Source organism: Carcharhinus amblyrhynchos, chromosome 3 (genome assembly GCF_965287045.1).
Source record: "Carcharhinus amblyrhynchos chromosome 3, sCarAmb.v2.hapA, whole genome shotgun sequence".
NCBI classification, from domain to species: Eukaryota; Metazoa; Chordata; class Chondrichthyes; order Carcharhiniformes; family Carcharhinidae; genus Carcharhinus; species Carcharhinus amblyrhynchos.
Window position 1 is genome coordinate 55,688,795 of NC_137326.1, and position 20,668 is coordinate 55,709,462.

Sequence of the window (20,668 nt, forward strand, 5' to 3'; positions counted from 1 at the left end):
TGATCATCTTATACATAACTCCCTATAGCCCAAGATTGTAACAAGTATAAAATCAACATGTTGATTGCCATGATAATGATATAATGTAATGGGAGTGCATTTTGTCTCTATTTCTCACAGAGGAAAAGTACCTGCCTCCACCAGCTTATCCAATGCCTAGTGCAGGGGGTGGACAACCACAGTCTGTTCAGCAAGGGAGGTGAGCTTTGAATCGTAATAGTTGCATCTGGAGTTGGCCCTACTGTAGGTGCGGTGTCTTAAAGGGACAGATCTCATAGCAATACAGCACAGAAACAGCCAATAGAGCCCAGCTTGTCTGCACGTGTTATGATCTACATAAGCCTCCTCCCATCCCTTTTCATCTTTCAGCATATCTTCTTTTCTTTTCACTCTCATATCTATGACATTTGACTCGTCTATTCCTTGAAGTAGCAAGCTCCACATTCTGATCAATCTATTGGATTAATTAGTGACTGGTTTATTTGCCCTAATTTTGGACTTCCTCATGAGTGGAAACACGAGATTAATTTTTATACTGATGCCTTTGAATGGAATATTTCTATTTATTGATTGATGTTTAACCTCATTTCTCCTGTACGTATCCTCGCAGAATTTTTTATGTTCTGACTTCCAAGACAAGCAAGTAAGTTAATGCCAGGTTCCCTGTGCCATGCTCTGGAGTACAGGTCCTCAAAAAAAGCCTGAGGACACTCTGCTACTCTGTTTTCATAGGGGAAAGAGCATAGGCCTACTAGGCCTAATTCAGATACGTTAGGGACCACATGGGATGGAAATTGCCAAGGGAAACTAGCATTCCCTGTCACTTTTCCATGACAGGGAATGCATCAGAACAAGCACTGGGTAAGATGTCGAACCACAGGCCTGAATCATGATGAAGCAGTCTAGGAAATATTTACTTGTTTTCAGCAGATTAATAAGAAAAGCCCCTGTAGTGGTCACTTCAAATCCTGGTACTCAATGGTCCAATACAATACAAGCGGCAGCACAGTAGCACAGTGTTTAGCACTGCTGCTTCACAGCTCCAGGGACCTGAGTTTGATTCCCGGCTTGAGTCACTATTTGTGTGGAGTTTGCACATTCTCCTCGTGTCTGTGTGGGTTTCCTCCGGGTGCTCCAGTTTCCTCCCACAGTCCAAAGATGTGCGGGTTAGGTTGATTGGCCAGGCTAAAAATTGCCCCTTAGTGTCCTGAGATGCATAGGTTAGAGGGATTACGGATAAATATGTAGGGATGTGGGGCTGGGACCTGAGTGGGATTGCGATCGGTGTAGACTTGATAGGCCAAATGGCCTCTTTCTGCTCTGTAGGGCTTCTATGATTCTGTGAATAGCCTATGCAGCAAGTTCTGCTGATGTGATCCATCCTCCCTTGGGAGCTGCAAGTTAAGAACATTGCTTTTCATACGTCAATGAATGACTACAAAAATAGACATTGGCCTGAATTTTTTGGATGGCGGATGCTTGACTTTCGTCATCCAGGGTGTCAACAGGGAACACATTCCCGCTGACTCCTCTAGAACCTATTGCTATTTTACACTCAAATAAACACTGACTGGCAGCAGACTGCCTTTGGAAGGAAGTCCTGCAACCGACGTTCACCTTTCCAACCACAGGCAATACTGTGGCCAGAAAGGACAAGGGTCCCAGGGAAGGTAGAGGATGCTGGGGACATTGCGGGAGGTTTGGCAGGGGGAGGGCTAAAGATAACCGGTCCTGGTGGAGTGGGCGTCTCCAGTCAAAGAGGACTCCTGAAGGAGCTGCTGGGTCTAGTACGTTTGCAGCGAGCTGGGGATTATGACCCTCGGCCAAGCAGTAGCACTCCATTTTGTATGGTTAACGCTTCTCTCGCGGTGTAAAAATGCAAAGCTTGTGGGCCATTCTTTCATGATGATGCCATGGACCTGCCTGCATGTGTGATCCGTTTGTAGGACAACTTTGAGTTCCTCCATTCTGCAGGAAGACAGCACTCGAATTCTCAGAATATCAATGTCCTCCTCACAATTTATATGCTCACTCGTGATTAAGTAAGCCCTGCAGAGACCATTGCCGACGCATAGCTCCTCACCACACTTGTAGATCACACTAAGTTTCTAGCATTGGAGTTTGAGTATCTTCCACTGCAGACAAGCTTTATAAGTCTGGTGATGATGCTTGGTTTCAACATTGGCAGGTTGGCCACAGCTTAAATCATGGAATTCCTGCCATGTGAAGAATAGGGCAAGGAGTTACCTCTCAATCTGGGCATGGCGAGTTTCCATGTTAATGACAGCCCTTAACACAAATGCTACTGGTCTGCCATTCTGGATTACACACTGCTCCAGTCCACGCTGAGATGCATCTGCTGATACGAGTATAGGTGCTCGGAGCTGAAGTACTGTAACAGTGGAGGGAATGACAGAAGATCCTTGAGTTTGTTGAACCCAGCTTTGTGATGCTCCTGCCAATACCAATCTACATCCTGGTGGAGAAGTTGACAGAGAGATTCAGTTATCTCACTTTAACAAGGAATGCACTTCAATAATTCATCATGCTGAGGAAACGCTGCAGGGCATGTTTGTCCTTAGGAGTGGACATCTGCTGTCGTATCTGGGTCTGGCAGTAGACAGGTGATCCACATAGGGGACCAAGCCGACCCTGAATCTGCATTTAGCAAGGTTAAGTTTCAACTGTATGGTTCTGATTTTGTCAAGGACTAAACAGAGACACGCATCATGTTCTTGCATTGTATGACCCCAGACCAGATGTTATCAAAGTACGTGCTTCTCTTCTCTGCTGCCTGCTGTAGTTTGGGCAGGGTATGTTTTGTACTGAGAAAACTTCCATTTCTCTCCTTAATTCCTTGGTGCTTCTCCCAGACTGCTCATTTAGCCTGCAGATACTAATGCAGGTTCTAATGTGAGGCTTTTTTGTGGTGCAACTGCTTACGTATGGCATTGCTGTATATTTCACACACAATGCGGTCTCTTACAAGTTCATTGTTGAGAGTACCGAAAACACACTGTTTTGCCAGAATTTTTGATGTTGAGATATATGATATTACCGACTCATCAAGTTTCTGGTTGGTGGTGTTAAAAGCATGTCTGTCCATGATGACATTTTTTGGTAAGGACACGCACATTTGTTCAAGTTTTTTTAAATAATACCTCAGGCTCCTCTTGGTATTCCTCCCCTTGGAAGATAAAGGATTCACATTTTCCAACCACCTCCTGTGTACGCTCATACTTTCTTCGGTTTATTGGAGAGACCAGCATGGCAGTACACACACCATTCCTTTTTGAACTTTTTCCAATTGTTGGCAATATTCCCATCGAAGGTGAGCTGGACAATACTCTGATGTCCTTGTGCCATCTTGGCCAGCTCCTGACACTAAGTTACTGGGTTGTGTAGGAATAATTACAAAAGACTGCAGCATAAACAGTTTACAGTAAGATCTTCAGCAGTTCTTACTTGCCATGCCTGTAGTCACATTGGTGAGAACTCCTGTGCCACCAACACATCATTTCCTGTGTACAAATCACAGCAATATGTCCATGAATATGCATTCGACAGTTCCAACTTCAAGTTCACCTGAGAGCCAACTACAAAAAGACTCACAGTTTACTGTGAATCCTTTACTTTTAAAAGTTAAAACATCAATTCATCTGAGGAGCTACATACCTGCTATGAAAGAGATGGAAATAATTTCAAATTGTAAATGTATTGTTTTTTATCTTCATCTGTAAGTAATCTCTATATGTACGAAATGTGTGTAAGATGTCATGTTTAACTCCAGGGCAACTGAGTCTAAGAAATAATCACATCTATTTTTAAATTCATAATAGCTTGCTACTAGAGACTTATTTAAATTAGAGCAAATCACTTTGAGGATCAGAAATTACTCTAACCTCACACATAAAATATGTTGATCATGGATAACAATAAAACCAATAAACTCTGGGTGGCACGGTAGCACAGTGGTTAGCACTGCTGCTTCACAGCTCCAAATCCCGGCTCGGGTCACTGTCTGTGTGGAGTTTGCACATTCTCCTCATGTCTGCATGGGTTTCCTCCCATCATTGACTCCCTGCCACCAAAATGCCTATATCCACCTCCATAACAGGTCCTGCTGTATCCTAAATTCATCTCTACCACTATTTTCATCCTTTTTGTACTGTAGAGCTGGTTTCTCCGACCTTCTCTCACCAGTCATCTGCATTCCATGCTATATAAACTAATGTTCTCTTGGAATTTTACTGCTGCAGTGCTGTCCTATACTGCATCCCATATACTTGTCACTTTCATTCTCAGCAACCTTGTTTTCTTTTTCTTCCCTAAATGTATTAAATTAATTTTAAAATGATCATTTTTGAATCCTTCCATTGCCTTACCCCTTCTTTGTAATCTTCATCAGCCCTGAGTGGAGGTATGTGCCCACTTTACTCTTGTAAATGTGATCCAGTGTTTGTGTCTGTGCTGTGCCTGTGTGTTATATTGATGAGAAATCACGCAACTGGTTATGGTAAAATTAAAATCACAGCCATCAGAAAGTCCATTTTCTACTTCCATTATCATGCTTAAACATTGCGACATTCGGACTCAAATCTTTCTTTTCACTGTATATTAGTCCTGTACATTTTAATTATTTAAGAGATTTAAGAATTGAACTTTATATACCATTACTTAGGATGTTCGAACTATGCTCTTTTTGTATTCTATCTAATTTAAGCACACTTGATTTATTTTCACATTCATACTTGACCATTGATTTTACTTAAAGAAGTCCTTATTTATTCCATTACCAGAATTCTACTGCCTCATCCGCCACGGAATTGGAGTGGGTGAGGGGTGGACAGCGGAAATGTCTGTTGACCTCGGGCAGGAATTTCCTGTCTCCCTTGAGCAAAGCCATAAAATCCCACCCATTGTCTTTTATCAATATAACATTCTATTTTGGAAATGTTTATTTTCATGGTTGAACAGAACATTGGTAAATGTATGAAAAGAATGAGAACTTTGACAAAAGGACAGTCACAACAACCTTTATACCATCTCTCCTATAGTCTTCCCTCCATCAGTGAGGATACAGCTAGACAAGCATTGATCAAGTATGCATCGGATCATATTACCTACAGCAGTCGCCCGGCTGAGGAAATGACTTTCAAAGAGTTAAAACCATACAACATGTACAGGGTATGTGATTGCTCAACTCTTGCTGTGCCTCTGACTTTTCTTTCAGCTATGTGTTTATGCTACAAGTTCTCCCCTTCAATGCTCATTGAGTGCTGACTTATATTCAAGTAATGGACATTAACAGGGGCATTCACTTGTGCCTTCATAGGAGCAGAGCGGGCAGTTCAGGAGACGTCTCCATGGGAGGCAGTCATAAATAGGTCCAGACAGTGGGCAGTTGAATGGGTTGTCCAGCCTGACTCTCTGCCCCGCTCCTGCAGCCAAGTTTGTGCCTGGTATCCTTTAAAAGGGAACATATCCCTGGTATGCTTGAGACCTTCTATGGCTGGTGGATGCCGTAGAGGCTGGAGTGCATCACACGAACATATACATTAGGAGCAAGAGTAGAACACTCAGCTCCTTGAGCCTGTTCTGATATTCAGTAAGATCATGGCTGATCTGATTGTAAACTCATTCCATATTCCCCCCTCCCCCCAATAACCTTTCACCCCCTTGTTTATCAAGAATTTATTCAGACCTGCCTTAAAAATATTCAAAGACACTGCTTCCACTGCCGTTTGAGGAAGGGAATTCCAAAGATTCACAACTTTGAGAAAAAAATTCCTCATCTCTGTCTTAAATAATCAGCCTTGGAAAGGGCATTTTAATTTACTTTGTTAATTTTTCACTGAAGATTATGTTTTGAGTTACAGTTCCCCATTAAGGGTTAATCATTAGTTAGTTAATTTGTATATTAGTGCTGCTGCAAAGAACATAAATAAGAACAACAGCGAGCAGGTCAGGAGAGCTCCGAATGGCAGATGGTCATGTTCAGATCCAGATCAGCCTGACTGACTGACTGCCTGCCTGTAGCTATATTCTCCACCTAGGTCCAATCAAACAAGTTCGATACTGAAGACAGTGATTAGTGGTTAGTACTGCTGCCTCACAGTGCCAGGGACTTGGGTTCGATTCCAGGCTTGAGTGACCGCCTGTATTTGCAACTTCTCCTTGTGTCTGCATGGTTTCCTCCCACACTTCAAAGATGTGTGAGTTAAGTGGATAGCCATGCTAAATTGTCCCTTCATGTCCAAAAATGTGGAGATTAGATTGATTGGCCATGCAAAATTGCCCGTTAGTGTCAGAGGGAGTAGCAGGGTTGCAGGGCCTGGTTGGGATTATTGTCAGTGCAGACTTAATGGGCCAAATGGCCTCTTTCTGCACTGTAGGGATTCTATGAGATGTCCCTGAAGATGAAGAACACATTGTTCGCTGTTATACTTGAGGCCTTTCTGCAGCCAGTGTGCTCAAGTACAACCCTGATAATGACATTTTAATTTAAATTATTAAGTTTCCTTGAAAGTTTGGCTTATTTTCATTACAGTTGGGTAGTTGTGCTTCTTTCTAATGGAGCACTTAATTGGTTACAGATGCTACAAATGAGGTATTACCAAGAGCAAATTGAAACTGTTTGGAGCTGCTTATGGTGGGGTGGGAGATCCTGTGAAGGAGAATAAGAGAGAAAAGAAAAGACATACAGAACAAGGACATTGGAGGGAGATTCAATAAAGTCGCCAATCACCCAAGTGTTTGAGGGCAATGCTGGAAATTTGGAACATAAGAAACAGAATATTGGGAATCTGTTAAAATAGAAACCTGTTTTATAGATTAATACGCAGGAAGTCTTCAATATTTGCCAATCTATATCCAGTACAAGTACTACCTTAAGGAAATTTGTACTGTCTTCATTGGAGGAGGATGAAAGGGGAAAATTAGAATAATTTTTTCATGTTCTGTTTTTGCTTTCTGACTATTTTTCTCCCTTTACCTTCTGAAGATGCTATATGTTACCTGTACAATTTTGTGGGGGCTGGCAGTTCTCCAATTAATTTCCCAATATTCCATTCAGCATGTGACTTGGAGTTCCCTATTTCTGAACCAAATTTCAGATCTTGGGTGGGATTCTCTTGCTGCGCTCGCCCCGAAACCGGATAATTCCACACGAGGTCAACGGGCCTTTGCGTGATCCACCCCCTTTCATGCCCGCGACAATTCCTGTAGCAGGCGTGAACGGAGAACTCCCCCTCCCCCCTTTTATCTGGACGATGAGAGAATTGCTGATAAACTGCTAACCCAGAAAATATAATGCTAATGGCTCTGGCAGGTGGAAACATATTGGTACTGTGTCACTCTAATATCTGTGGCACCTCAAGGTTTATAAAAACAACGGAAAATGTTGATGGTTCAAACTTTCTCTTCCACTTCAGTATCGTCTAGAGAGCTTCACTGAATCCAGAAAACCTGAATGGAAATGTGAACCTTATCACAGTGAGTATGTCACGTTTAGAGGAATCTAACTCACCACAGGAGATGTATATGAAAGCCCACTGTTTGCTTTCAAAACACATGTGCAGTTCCACAGGTGGTTCAACAAATCTAATGAATAGTGAATACCCGCAGATTGGAAAGATCTCTTCGATGCAACCTTTGACCTTTGCTGAATTAGCTGATCTCGGTAAGAGTGGATGCTAGTGGATCAAGAAAGAGAAAGTGGCAATGAGATTGCTGTCTTACCTTGTCATCAAAATATTCAACTGGATGGGTTTCATTCTTGTGAATAATGGTTACTTGAAGAAAAAAATAGAAAGTGACTCGTACCAGGAAGACCGCACCACTCTTAGATCCAAGAAAGATAGATCTGAGTACTTGTATTAACGTGTCAAAATAAATTTGCACAAGTGCTATTGCAGCCTGCAGAACCAAATGTCCTTGCGTTAACTGGTGAATTCCTATGTTTTAAATGGAAATGGTTGTGTATCTATTGGTTTTATTTGCTGTGGAATCTGCTGTGTTTACACTACCAAGGCTGCTCATCTCAGCATTATTTGCTATGCACATTGATTGCCACATTTGTCTGCATAACTGTCACTGTTATTCAAAGGACATCCTTCAGGACGTTTTTCAAATCTCTCACTTCACGCATGACTGTTTAAAACTTGTGATCATGACCACTGTTTTTGTTTACCTTCTTGGACCTTTTTAACATTCCTGGAGTAGGAAGAGGAACATAACACCTGGGTTCTGGGCTGTGATGTACGCTGCAATCAAATAGCCTATTGCTACTCACACTTCTGAGTCATGGCTCTGTACAACAGAAGTATAACCTACTCCCCATTAGACCAGCCCCATTAGCCTTATTGTCTCCTGGCTTTTACCAGGTACTTGGATTCCCAAATTTCTTTGTCCTTCTTCAGTTACTAGCTTCTCACCATTTAGAAAATACTCCGATTTATCTTTCTTGGATCCAAGAGTGGATTAACTCACATTTGCACACATTTAGATCCATTTGCCAGAGATTTTTGCTCACTCACTTTATCTACCTGTGTCCCTTAATATCTTTCTGTTTCCACTGCCACTGTTGCCCCTGGATTATTAACATCTGGAAACATGGATATTTTTCCCCCCAGTCCTACACCAAAGGCATTGATATATGTGATGAAACGTTAAAGCTCAAGAACAGATTCCTGGAGAACACTACATATTATATCACACGAATTAGATTATCCCCACTCTCCGTCTATTAGTTCCCAACCAATTGCCAATCGTCAGAGACCTCCAATTCTGTGTACTCTCACTTTTGCCAATATTCTCATTTGTGGGACCACACTGGATGTCTTCACAGTTCATACAAATAATATCCAAAGATACTCCCTTATTGAGTTCACTGGTGGACTTTTCAAAACAAAATTATATTACCTCATGACAGCTAAACTGTGCACTGTCACCCGGCGGGGTCTTGGGGGTGGGGAGGGGGTGGTGGGTGCTATCGCCATTCGTGGGTTGATGATCCTGGCAATTCCCATCTTCCTTACTCCAATCTGTGGTCCCATTCCCAGAGGGGGCCAAAGATCCAGTTCTCTGACCCTAATGACAGATCATAGTAGCTTTCTTGTAACCCATGTTAAATTAACCAGCCTGTAATGATTTGGTTTCTCTCTCTCAATTGTCCTAATAGAGTAACATTTACAACTTTCCAATCTAACAGCACAATCTTAAAATCAAATTACAATATTAGGCAAGATCTGCCAAGAATGTTTCAGGGCAGTGACCTTTCATGAGAACAGAAAGGAAATGGAAAGGTGAGAATTTTAAAGCCAGAGAATGGGGACAGGAAAAACAAAAGGGAAGCTTTTCTTCTTCCTGGTCCCTCCTGCTCCCCCAAATCTACCCCGTCCACTGGTTTAAAAACTCTTGTGTTTCTAACTCTGCTTCTCTCCATACAGATGGTGCCTTTTTTGTTATTATTTCAGATTTCCTGCATTCAAAGTATTTTGCCTTTGTGCAGCCAATGTTAGATGTCTAGTCCTATTTTGGCTTGTGGAATTGAGTTTTATGTTAAGGTTGATTCTCAAGGAACAAGTGAATGACAGACTTTATTTGTTTGCAGCAAATGGTTTGTACAATCAGGCAAATCAAGTTTTGATCCATCACTGCACCACTTATGATTGACACAATTTTGACATTGTCTCCCCACACAAAAATACACTTGCATCACATTTTCTTTGCAAACTTTTTTATTTGGGTGCTGCCAGAGTTCCAATTCCCATGGCCTGGATTCTGAGCAGGTTTGCTGTGCTGCTAAACACAACTCCTTTAAGAACATAAGAACATAAGAAATAGGAGCAGGAGTAGGCCATCCAGCCCTTCGAGCCTGCCCCGCCATTCAATAAGATCATGGCTGATCTGTCGCTGCTCAGTTCCACTTTCCCGCCCTCTCCCCATAACCCTTAATCCCCTCTCCTATCAAAAACCCATCAACCCGCGTCTTAAAAATATTTAGCGAGGCAGCCTCCACCACTTCAACGGGCAGGGAATTCCAGAGATTCACCACCCTTTGAGTGAAGAAGTTCCTCCTCAACTCCGTTCTAAACCGCCCCCCTTTTATCTTGAGGCTGTGCCCCCTAGTCCTATTGTCTTTTTTGAGCGGGAAGACTCTTTCCACCTCTATCCTATCCATCCCATTCATCATCTTATACGTCTCAATGAGATCTCCTCTCATTCTTCTAAACTCTAACGAGTACAAGCCCAGTTTATTCAGCCTCTCCTCATAGATCAACCCCCTCAACTCCGGTATCAGCCTAGTAAACCTCCTCTGCACTCCCTCCAAGGCCAAAATATCTTTGCGCAGGTGCGGCGCCCAAAAATGCACACAGTACTCCCGTTGCGGCCTCACCAATGCCCTATACAGCTGCAGCAAGACCTCCCTACTTTTATATTCAATCCCCTTCGCTATGAAGGCCAGCATCCCATTCGCCTTCCTGACCACCTGCTGCACCTGCAAGCTGGGTTTTTGCGACTCATGCACAAGGACCCCGAGGTCCCTCTTCACCATCGCCTGCTGCAGTTTTTACATTTGGGCACTCTTAGAAAACTGTGATAAACTAAGGCCTGATTTTTTTTGCCCAGACAGAAAGGTTCTCCATCTGGATGAAAATGCTGGCAGAGGTCTGAATCCAGATGTGCTGTCTCAGAACATGGCCTACACCATTTACGTGGAGAGGGGGTGGTTTAAGCGGGTCTAAATTGCACATCCACTTTGCCCGGAGGCAGCTGCCCATATAAATTAGCAATTGCCTCCATTCATGATTTGAGTTAGGTGCCTGAAACTAAAAGTGTGCGGATTAGACCTGATAGGGGCAGCAACCCTACCCCACCCCCCACTCCCCTGACAAACTGAAATCTCTTTTGGGTCTCATTCTCCCAGTAAGATTCACAGAACCAGGAAACCCGAACAACGAGAAAAAAAATCTGGGCCTAAGTATCCAATTTTTTCTTGACATTAAAGTGCTGGAAATGCAAACACCAGGGAGATGGCTCAGATACACCAGTCTTCTCCTGGACCTTGAGTTGAAACAGTGACATGGTTAAAGCAACAGAGGGCAATTGTTCATACACTGTGGTTACAAGGTAAGGCTTTTTTCTTCATTCTTTTCTTTCAGATCAGATTATTCACTGCTATGACTTTGGAGCCCCTCCCCCTCCTTGGGAAGTGGCAGTTGACATTCCAAAAATGTTTGAGAAAAGTAAAAAGAAAGTCCAGGTGCCTCAAACTGCGTCTGTAAAGGTATGTCAACTTAGAGCAGAGGTCAGACACAGTTGGAATTGAAACATCCCAGAGACTGTCAGAATACAACAAAAACACCCCACCAGCACCCTCTCTCCCTAACACACACACACACACACACCACCTCGACAACCACCCCAACTCTCCAGAACACAACAAAAGCTCCCAATCTACCAGCCCTCACCCTAACACACAACACCTCTGCTACCACCCATCCCCAATGCACACCTCAACAAACACATCAACCATCTCAAATACAATGGAATCCACTCCCTTCTTCCCCCAGGCTCTGCTATGTCTTCCCACCACCCCTCCCACGTGCCCGCGAAGCAACCACCACATATACATACACACACACGCACGTGCACACGCACACAAGGCTAACAGGAATAAAATGGAAGAGATCCAGGAGACGAGAAGACAACAAGCCACAATATAAAGGGCGAGGCATCATGCAGGATAAGAAGGGTTGGAATGAACTGAAAGAAAAGAGGCAGGGCAATAGAAAAGGGGACATGTCCCTGCTCTGTCCGACCCCAAAAATCAAGTTAAAGCTGAGCTGGACTGTAGGATGGAGAATTCATTGCCTGGCTCCAGAGACAAAATTGTGATAGGAACAAGAGCAAATGGTAATCATGAGCAAAAACATGTTATTTTATTCTGGCTGCAGGCATACAGCCTGACACTGATTTAGATATTGAAGTCTACATGGGAACCGAGGAAAAGGTTCATAACCATTTTTTAGCAATGGTAAAAGAGCTTCTGATTGCAATACTTCCTCAATGATGTTTTACTGTAACTCCACACTCTTCAATGGAACTATACATCAGGAATAATATAGACTGCTAAAACTTTCCCCATTTTGCACAATCGAATTAGCTCTTTGATATTTCCCATTTTGAAGTTGGCGATGGGAGATCAGCCTTCATTTATAAAGTGATAAAAAGCCAGAAACTAAAAATCGTAATTTATTTAAGTGTGAAAAGAGACAATGAGCAGTATTTAATCCAGGTGACAGGGGTCTCATCCACCAGCTAGAGAGTTGGCAACTGCCGTCTTTGGGGAAGGCCCACCCACTGACACCTAAGTGGCCAGCGGCAGGCCTTCATCGGGGGTGGAAATCACAGCCACAACAGCTGCTGGCCCAGAGGTTGGCAGCTGTCACTTACCAGCAGGAGCACTGGTAGCTGCCAGCAATTTACCCACGAGAGGCTGAGGATCAGTAAGGAGACATTCATTTTATTTGACTGTGATTTCTTTCAGGGGTGCCACAGATGCATGACCACGGGTAAAGTCCCATGCGATAAGTGTCTTCAAACAGGACGGGTAAGTAAACATAGAGAAGCTATACTGAACCTTTTAGAGCATCCATAAGGTCATAAAACATTGGAGCAGAAATAAGCTATTCAGCACATTGAATGGTGGAGCAGAAACAATGATAGGAAATAGGATGACTGGTTTGTCCTACAGAGAGCTGGCATGAACTTGATGGGCCAAATGGCCTCCTTCCATGCCATAAATGACTCTGACCCAGATTTTCAAAAGAGCTTAACTAGCCATGAGATCATGACTGATCTGATGTGATAATCTTCAGTTCCACTTTCCCATCTTATCCCCCTAACCTTTGATTCTCTTACTGATTTTTTTTAAATTCCACATCCTCTTACTGAATTCTAATTCCACCATCTGCTGTGGTGGGAATCAAACCCAGGTGCTGGAGCATTGATGGAGAGTCTCCAGGCTCAAAGCATTGGTTCTACTCTCTCCGCAGACGCTGTCAGACCTGCTGAGATTTTCCAGCATTTTCTGTTTTTGTCCCCAGAGCATTACCTTGGGTCTCTGGATTGCTCGTCCAGTTACAAAGCCCTTCTCAATGACCAACCTTCTGCAGTCTTATCTGTCAGTAAATACAGCAATCTACTTATTCCTGACAAGGTAACACAATGTTAATGAGACAAATTGCCAGTGAAGCTCTTTTGAAAACCTGGGTCAGAGTCTTTTATGGCATGGATGGAGGCCATTTATCATAGATCATAGAACCCTACAGTGCAGAAAAAGGCCCTTCGGCCCATCGAGTCTGCACCGACCACAATCCCACCCAGGACCTACCCCCATATCCCTATATTTTACACCCTCTAATCCCTCTAACCTAGACACTAAGGGGCAATTTCTTAGCATGGCCAATCAACCTAACCTGCACATCTTTGGACTGTGGGAGGAAACCGGAGCACCCGGAGGAAACCCATGCAGACACGAGGAGAATGTGCAAACTCCACACAGACAGTGACCCGAGCCAGGAATCGAACCCAGGACCCTGGAGCTGTGAAGCAGCAGTGCTAACCACTGTGCTACCGTGCCGCCCCATGAAGTTCATGCCAGCTCTCTGTAAAGCAAACCAGCCATTCCTATTTCCTCCACGTCATCCCTGTAGCCCTGCAAGTTTATTTCCTTCAAGGACTTATCAAATTTCCTTTTGAAATTATTAATCATCATCCACTTCCACCATCCTCATGGGCAGCAAGTTCCAGGTCATTCCTCACATTCCCTTTGCAACTCTTGCTCAAACCTAAATTTGTGTCTCCATCATCCTTGTATCATCATCTAATGGGAGTAGTTTTTTCTCGTCTACCTTATCCAAGCCTTGTACACTTCTTTCAAGTTTCCCCTCAATTTCCTTTGCTCCAAGGAGAACAACTCCTGCTTCTCCAACCTAATTTTTTTGTTAAGGTCACCTCTCATCCCTGGAACAATTCTGGTAAATCTCCACTTCTTCCTCTCAAGGATTGTCAGGGGTTGATGTCTTCGATTGTTGTTTAATACACTCGGAGAACTCTTATTTGAATATTGCCACAGGAACCTTATTTATGTCCACTTGGAAAAGTGGGGTGGTCTTGATTTAACATCTCATCTGAAAGATCACTCCTCTGACAGTGCAAAACTTTCTAAACACTACATTATAATGTATTGAAATCATGTGTTCACGTTCTGTAGAGGAGTTAGAATCCACCGCCCATCTCACTCAGTGACAAGCAGGACTGTATTGCTCCTTGCCATTGGCCAGGAGCAGAGGTTACCAAGATCTACATCGCAGCCAAAATCACTAACTTAAAGAGACAAACTACATGTGTGGAATGTTGGACTAAAAAGTGTGTGTGTGTGTGTTTCTGAATGTCAGAATGTGAGGTCAGCATTGGGATTCAGGTTTAACTCTCAGAGAAACAGTTAGTAAATGCTCACTGTCAAAGTTTCTCTGTGTAGAATGGCCAAAGTGACAGAGGGGGGCAAGGCATCACTTGTACTGTATCCAACAATAGACAACAATTTCAATGTTAATTGATTATTGAAAGCCTCAAAAGGGGCTTGATAGCCTTACTGCACCATTAAAAGGTGGGGTATCTTGTGGGTGTCTGCTTCAGGTGACTGGCCATCTTTAATGTGGAAACTAGGATCCATTGACAGAAATAGGACCCCAATTGTAATTTTGAAGTAAGACCTGGTGATGGCAAAGAGGCCAAGCAGAGTTAAGCCTTGAATTATTTTTCTGGGATAGGAAGAGCAGGAGTGCACCTCCGAGCCCCACAGAATAATCCGGGCCACCGATCCACTATCCATTAATGTAACTCTCCACCCTGGTAACAGAAACATTCTACATTTCTTTTCTGAATCTGGCAATCTGTGTTGTAGTGGCTAAATGGTGTACTGCAGCTTGCCTGGTCAATGTACACGGACCCAAGCCTTAAAGTCATAGCAGGTGGGTGAGGAGCTCATTTCCCCATCCAATGATTCCGGCTGACATCATTACGCTGAATTTGAGGGAGGGAGCAATTCTCCTCAATCTCCTCTTTAAACTTGGTTGTACCCATATTCTGATGTTCTAACAAGCATGTGAACTATATAAAGTAACACTGAGCCATTTTGCAACTACAGGTGAAATGCTGGGTTTGTCTTGGTAAAGGATATCGCCTCAGTGAAGAGAGATGTAATCATTGTATGGGCAGTGGGATTGAAAGGTAAGGATGTCGGAGGTCCTAAGAAAGCAATGACCTCGCCCACAGAAGAGCTGGTTGTTACTTGTACATTAAATTTGCTTAATTGTATGGAGATAATTGACATTAACTGGGATTTCACTTGTGCCCCCTTTGAGTAGAAAGAAAATGAAACTGTAAATTTTACCTATGCAAATAGATATTTATACAAGTGTGTAAAGATTGGCCCCAGTTCTACCCTTTGCCATTTGGCTTCATGGAGTACGTAATGGATTGGTGGCACAGAGGTTAGCACTGCTGCCTCACAGTACCAGGATTGATTCTGGCATTGGGTGACTGTCTGTCTCCCTCCCCATGTCTACATGGGTTTCCTCCGGATGCTCCGGTTTCCTTCCACAGTCCAACAAGTCGTCAGCTAGGTAGATAGGTCATCCTAAATTGTCCTCTCGTGTCCAAAGATGTGTTGTGGGATTTAGCAGAGTAAATATGTGGGGTTACAGGGATAGAGCCTGGGTAAGATGCTCTGTAAGAGAGTCGGTACAGACTCGATGGGCTGAATATCCCCCTTCTGCACTGCAAGAATTCTATGATTCTATGATAAGCTGACTCCATGCTTATTTCTAACCAGCCAATACTCATTCTAGTCTCAGGTCAGAAATCACACTTTGGACAGTACTGTTTCCCAGTTCCACATTAATCCTTGCTATGCCAGATGCCCTTATACTAGAGTGGCCATAAATATAATACAGTCCCTAATAAATTCACAGGAAATTCAGGAGAAACCTCTTTTCCCACAAATGGTTAAAAACTAGAACTCACTATCACAGGAAACAGAGGGGAAGCTAGATCATCAGACGAGAAAGGAGAAAAAAAAAGCTTTGCTGACACAGTTAGACAAGTGGGAGGAGGCTTTTCATGGACTTGTTGGGTGAAATTACCCTTTTTAAGTAGTTAATACTTTGTAGCACTTTGCTTTTGGTCATTATCAGTTTCTTGGACGCAGGAATCATCAAGTGGCAAAATGCCATCTTGTGAAGCAGATCATTGGAAGGTATCACTGGTGATGATGACTATGGGGTAGATTTCTACTTTGGACACTGTCAGCAATTCCAGTACAAATGATTTCGAATGTTCAAAATGCCTCTTCCCTGCCGTCCCCACCTAGTTTCTACTGAAGCTCATTTGTACGTTTCTGAACACAGTTCTGCTAAGAAACAGAACAACCAGGCAACATTTTAAAATGTAATTTAAACATTTGCCATTGAAAAAGATTCCCTGACATTTTAAAAAGCGGCGGCTTGGTATAGTTTGATTAATCCAGCTGAAATAGAATTTAGCATCAAAAAAAAGCATTTCAAATCACAATGCAAACCCATCACCTGTGGATAACCCGACTGAAAATGACTTTTAAAAAAGTTACACAAAACTATTCTCTAGTTAGATTTGGTTGCAGTAACAATTTTTTAAAAATATCTAACTTTCCAAAATGTGCCCAAAATATCCAGCTTAATTTTTGTAGCCTCTTTGAAAGCCTGCAAACAGATACAAACACGTAGTGATTTAGTCATCCTGCAGACATGGCCTGTTTTGTGTGTGGGGCCTGCTTCTGGTGTCACATCGTCATAATACACAATACTGGGAAAACCCGAAACATACTGCACTTATAATGTTGCAATCTTTTGTACAGGTTTGGTCGATATCCTGTGACTCATGCCAAAAAGAATGGCGCAATAATAAAACCTCTAGGCATATATACATTGAGTGGCACAATGGCACAGTGGTCAGCACTGCTGCCTCACAGCGCCAGGGATTCGGTTCGATTCCCAGCTTGGGTCTGTGCAGAGTCTGCACGTTCTCCCCATGTTTGCGTGGGTTTCCTCTGGGTGCCCTGGTTTCCTCCCACAGTCCAAAAGACGTGCTGGTTAGGATCACTGGCCATGTTAAATTCTCCCTCAGCGTACCCGAACAGGCGCTGGAGTGTGGTGACCAGGGGATTTTCACAGTATTGTCATTACAGTGTTAATGTAAGCCTACTTGTGACACTAATAAATACATTTAACAATATATATGATGAGTTTTCGACTCTTCCCCCCAGTTGTAAAAGCTGCACTGGATATGGCTGTCAGAAGTGCAACGTATGCGCAGGCCGAGGCCAGTTGTTTTTCTATATTCAGTTGACAGTAAAATGGTGAGTTCTGTTTTGTTTCTTAAGTAGAAGTTGAGTTGTTTGATCTGCCATTTATGCTAGCTGTGCTGCATATTGTATCAAAATTTCAAACATTTAAGCTAAAACAAAAGGTGACAAGATTTGACCCAAAGACAATTAAAATTCTGTACATAATTTCAATGTTTAGATATTCATTTTGGCTCTTCCAGCCAAACCCTAAGATCTCAGAAAGCTTATCTGGTGAGTAGCATGTAAACTTAAGATGTTGTTGGCAGCAAAATTGCTGATGACAGTGTCCTTTTGTTTAGGGAGAATAACATTGTACAGGGCTCATTTCCCTTATTGCTCTCCAGCACCCTCTGCTGGAAAAAGGACAGGATCACGCTCCACTCTCTGAAATTTGTCTAGACTGGTGGCTCTTTAACATAGCAAAAGCAAACTGCAGGACATAAGTGACTTTGAACCATGAGATTCTTTTTCATAAGGTTGCTCAATTGTGGTATTTTGTGGTTTCATTATTTTGACATTTCAGCCAATCAGATGAAAGTGCAAATCAGGTGAAAGTGTAACGTACACGTTCCTTGTCTGGATTCTCTTCCTGTTCCCAGACCATCAACTCAATCTCTCTCCCAAGCAACTATCTGAAACTGAACCAAAATGGTTGCATTCCTGTTGTTATATCTGATCCCATGACTACATTCCTGTGACACCACTACGATTACCTACTCCATGAAACTGCCCAAGTCCACCCTGCCTCAGCTCATCTACTTAAATCCTTATCCATGTTTTTGCTACCGCAATACTTACCTATTCCAAAGCATTCCTGGCCAATCTGCTTGCTACTATCCTCTGTAAATTTGAGGTCACCCACAGATCTAAGGCCTGGGCCTTATTCACGCCAAGTCGCATTTGCCCATTGTTAACTGGCTCCCAGTTAAGCAAGGCATCCATTTTATAATTATCAGCCTTATTTTCAAATTTCTCCATGGCCTCACCCCTCCCTATCTCTAATCTCTTCCAGCTTCACAACCTTCCAAGGTATCTGCACTCCTCTAATTCTGGCCTCTTGATCATCCCCAATTTCAATAGCTCCATGATTGATAGCTGTGTCTTCATTTGCCTTGGCCCGAGGTTCTGGAATCCCCTCCCTAAACCTCTCCGCCCCTTTTTCTTCCCTTAAGATCTTTCTTCAAACCTGACTTTTTGATCAAAATTTTGGTTATCTGACCTAACGGACACAGTGTCAAATGTTGCTTTGTATTGCTCCTGTGAAGTGCCTTGGGATGTTTTATTGTGTTAAAGGTAACATAAATACAGGTTGTTGTTATTGTAAAGTCACGTTTTCAAAGTGATGCATTAAGGTATGACAGACTTCTAAACTCTTTAGAGGTTGCAATGCAAGACTGTGTTTCCGAGGTGAAACCTCTCGAGACAGGGTGGAGTAAGAGAAACATCTGTAACATGATTGAATCTGCAAACTATGTGCCCAACTATCAGTGCTCCACACCACCAGGAATACGCTCTGTAAAATGTACTTCGATATAGAGATAGGTATTTAATTATAACAAAACTCTACATAGTTTTACTGGGGTACCGGCTGAAATGTATTTCAGGCTTTGAAAGTGGAAATTTAAAAACAAGATGCATTTCTAATGAACTTTTAGAAGAATTGCCCTTATTCTCTGCTTTCTAAACAGGGAAAATAACAAATTTGAACAGATAATTGCACAGCAATGTGAATTTCCTATAAAGCACCTCAGCAAGGTCAACGGGCAGCAACTCTTCAGTGATCAACAGGTTCAGGTAAGGAACCTGAGGTAGACATGAGACTGAAAGACTTATTCTGGGGTGGTTTCTTCTGTTTTTACCTGATAGCAATGACCTCAAAATGGGGTCAGAAACCATTCTGCCTGACAATGCAGCCGGGTCCATTTTGAAAGGGACCCCATGATCAGCTTTCCAAAGTGCCTACTTGCTCCAAGCAACAGTCCCATATTCATTCAGGAATCAGTATCTTATTGCCATAAATAGGACCCTTACTGCCATTTTCAGTCAGAGTGGATCCAAACTTGCGTCATGCACATTCTGACCAGTTCCACAGACAATGGAGTCCAAGATGGTCCCCAGAGGGGAGTGTCACATTATTGTTCTGGGTTCTGGAAGAACAGGAATGCTTCATCAGAGTTTACAAAAATAACATGGGCCATTGTCATCCTGGGATGCCCATTCTCCAGGACTGCAATTTACCTTTGTTGTTTGGCATCCGACAGCACATCTGCCAAACTTAATAGAGAGCAGGACCTCAACATCACAGAGATCAGTTTGCTGCAGGAATGGGTGGTTAATTGCATGATTGCCCAAAAGTCTAAATTGAACCTCAACCCTCCACCCAATCTACAAAGCCTTGTTGGCTTATTTTCTCATGGGTAAATAGTCCCTTAATGTAACTAAGAAATCAGCTTGAGAAGTCATTTTGCCAAACTCTGCATAATTTGTAAAGTTTTTCATATTCCTCTAAATATTTGCCTGTTCCTTCATTTGTAACTGAATATTTACATTTTAGCTGATGTCATATCCTTATGTCACATTTCCTTCTTGCTTCCTAGGTGTATCCTATAATGAATTTCCCAGATCCTAAGGTTCAGCAGGTATCTCAACAGGGGATCCAGGAACATTGGACTCAGTTTGGCAAAACCTCACGTATAATCCAACAGGTGAGAAAAGCAAAGTGCTCTCAGTGTTGGAAACAGAACATGCTGGAAATACTCAATAGTTCTGGCAGCACCAGGAGAGAGAAACAGAGTTAATGGGGTGGAATCTTGTTGAGGTGTCAGGACTCTTGCCTGCCAGCTGGAGAGCCAGTGAAAGACCCATGCTGCCTCTTTACAGGTAGGCCCAACAGACCACTAGCCAATCAGGCAGTGACAAGACCACTTGGGCCTTGTCCTGGAACCAATACCCTGAGGGTGGATGTCTCAGCTATGGAGAGCTGCCAGCCAATCAGAGGTCAGCAGCCTCTTGTGCTCAGGAGCATCAAAAGGGAGGCTGTGACTTCAGCTGGAATGACTGGACCCAGAATCCAAGGATGGCAGAGTGTCCCAGGGCACATATAAGTAATAGTGCAGATAGGAGAGTGGGTAGTGGGTGTTCACAGGGTGGATGGAGACTGTGGGGAGCAGGGTTCAGCAGCAAGAATAATGGGATGGCTCTCAATATGCCATCCCT

General features: G+C 43.0%; 1 protein-coding gene across 1 annotated transcript in view; it reads left to right on the plus strand.

Annotated features, from left to right (window-relative positions):
* Positions 1-20,668, plus strand: part of LOC145339616 (protein SSUH2 homolog) — a 60,099-nt gene that overhangs the window by 33,716 nt on the left and 5,715 nt on the right. The window contains exons 3-11 of the mRNA XM_080184118.1: positions 121-199; positions 5,058-5,187; positions 7,434-7,494; positions 11,166-11,290; positions 12,554-12,616; positions 15,218-15,300; positions 17,372-17,464; positions 19,141-19,246; positions 20,050-20,157. Coding sequence (XP_080040244.1) covers positions 121-199; positions 5,058-5,187; positions 7,434-7,494; positions 11,166-11,290; positions 12,554-12,616; positions 15,218-15,300; positions 17,372-17,464; positions 19,141-19,246; positions 20,050-20,157 — 848 coding nt within the window. The remainder of the gene's footprint in view (positions 1-120; positions 200-5,057; positions 5,188-7,433; positions 7,495-11,165; positions 11,291-12,553; positions 12,617-15,217; positions 15,301-17,371; positions 17,465-19,140; positions 19,247-20,049; positions 20,158-20,668) is intronic.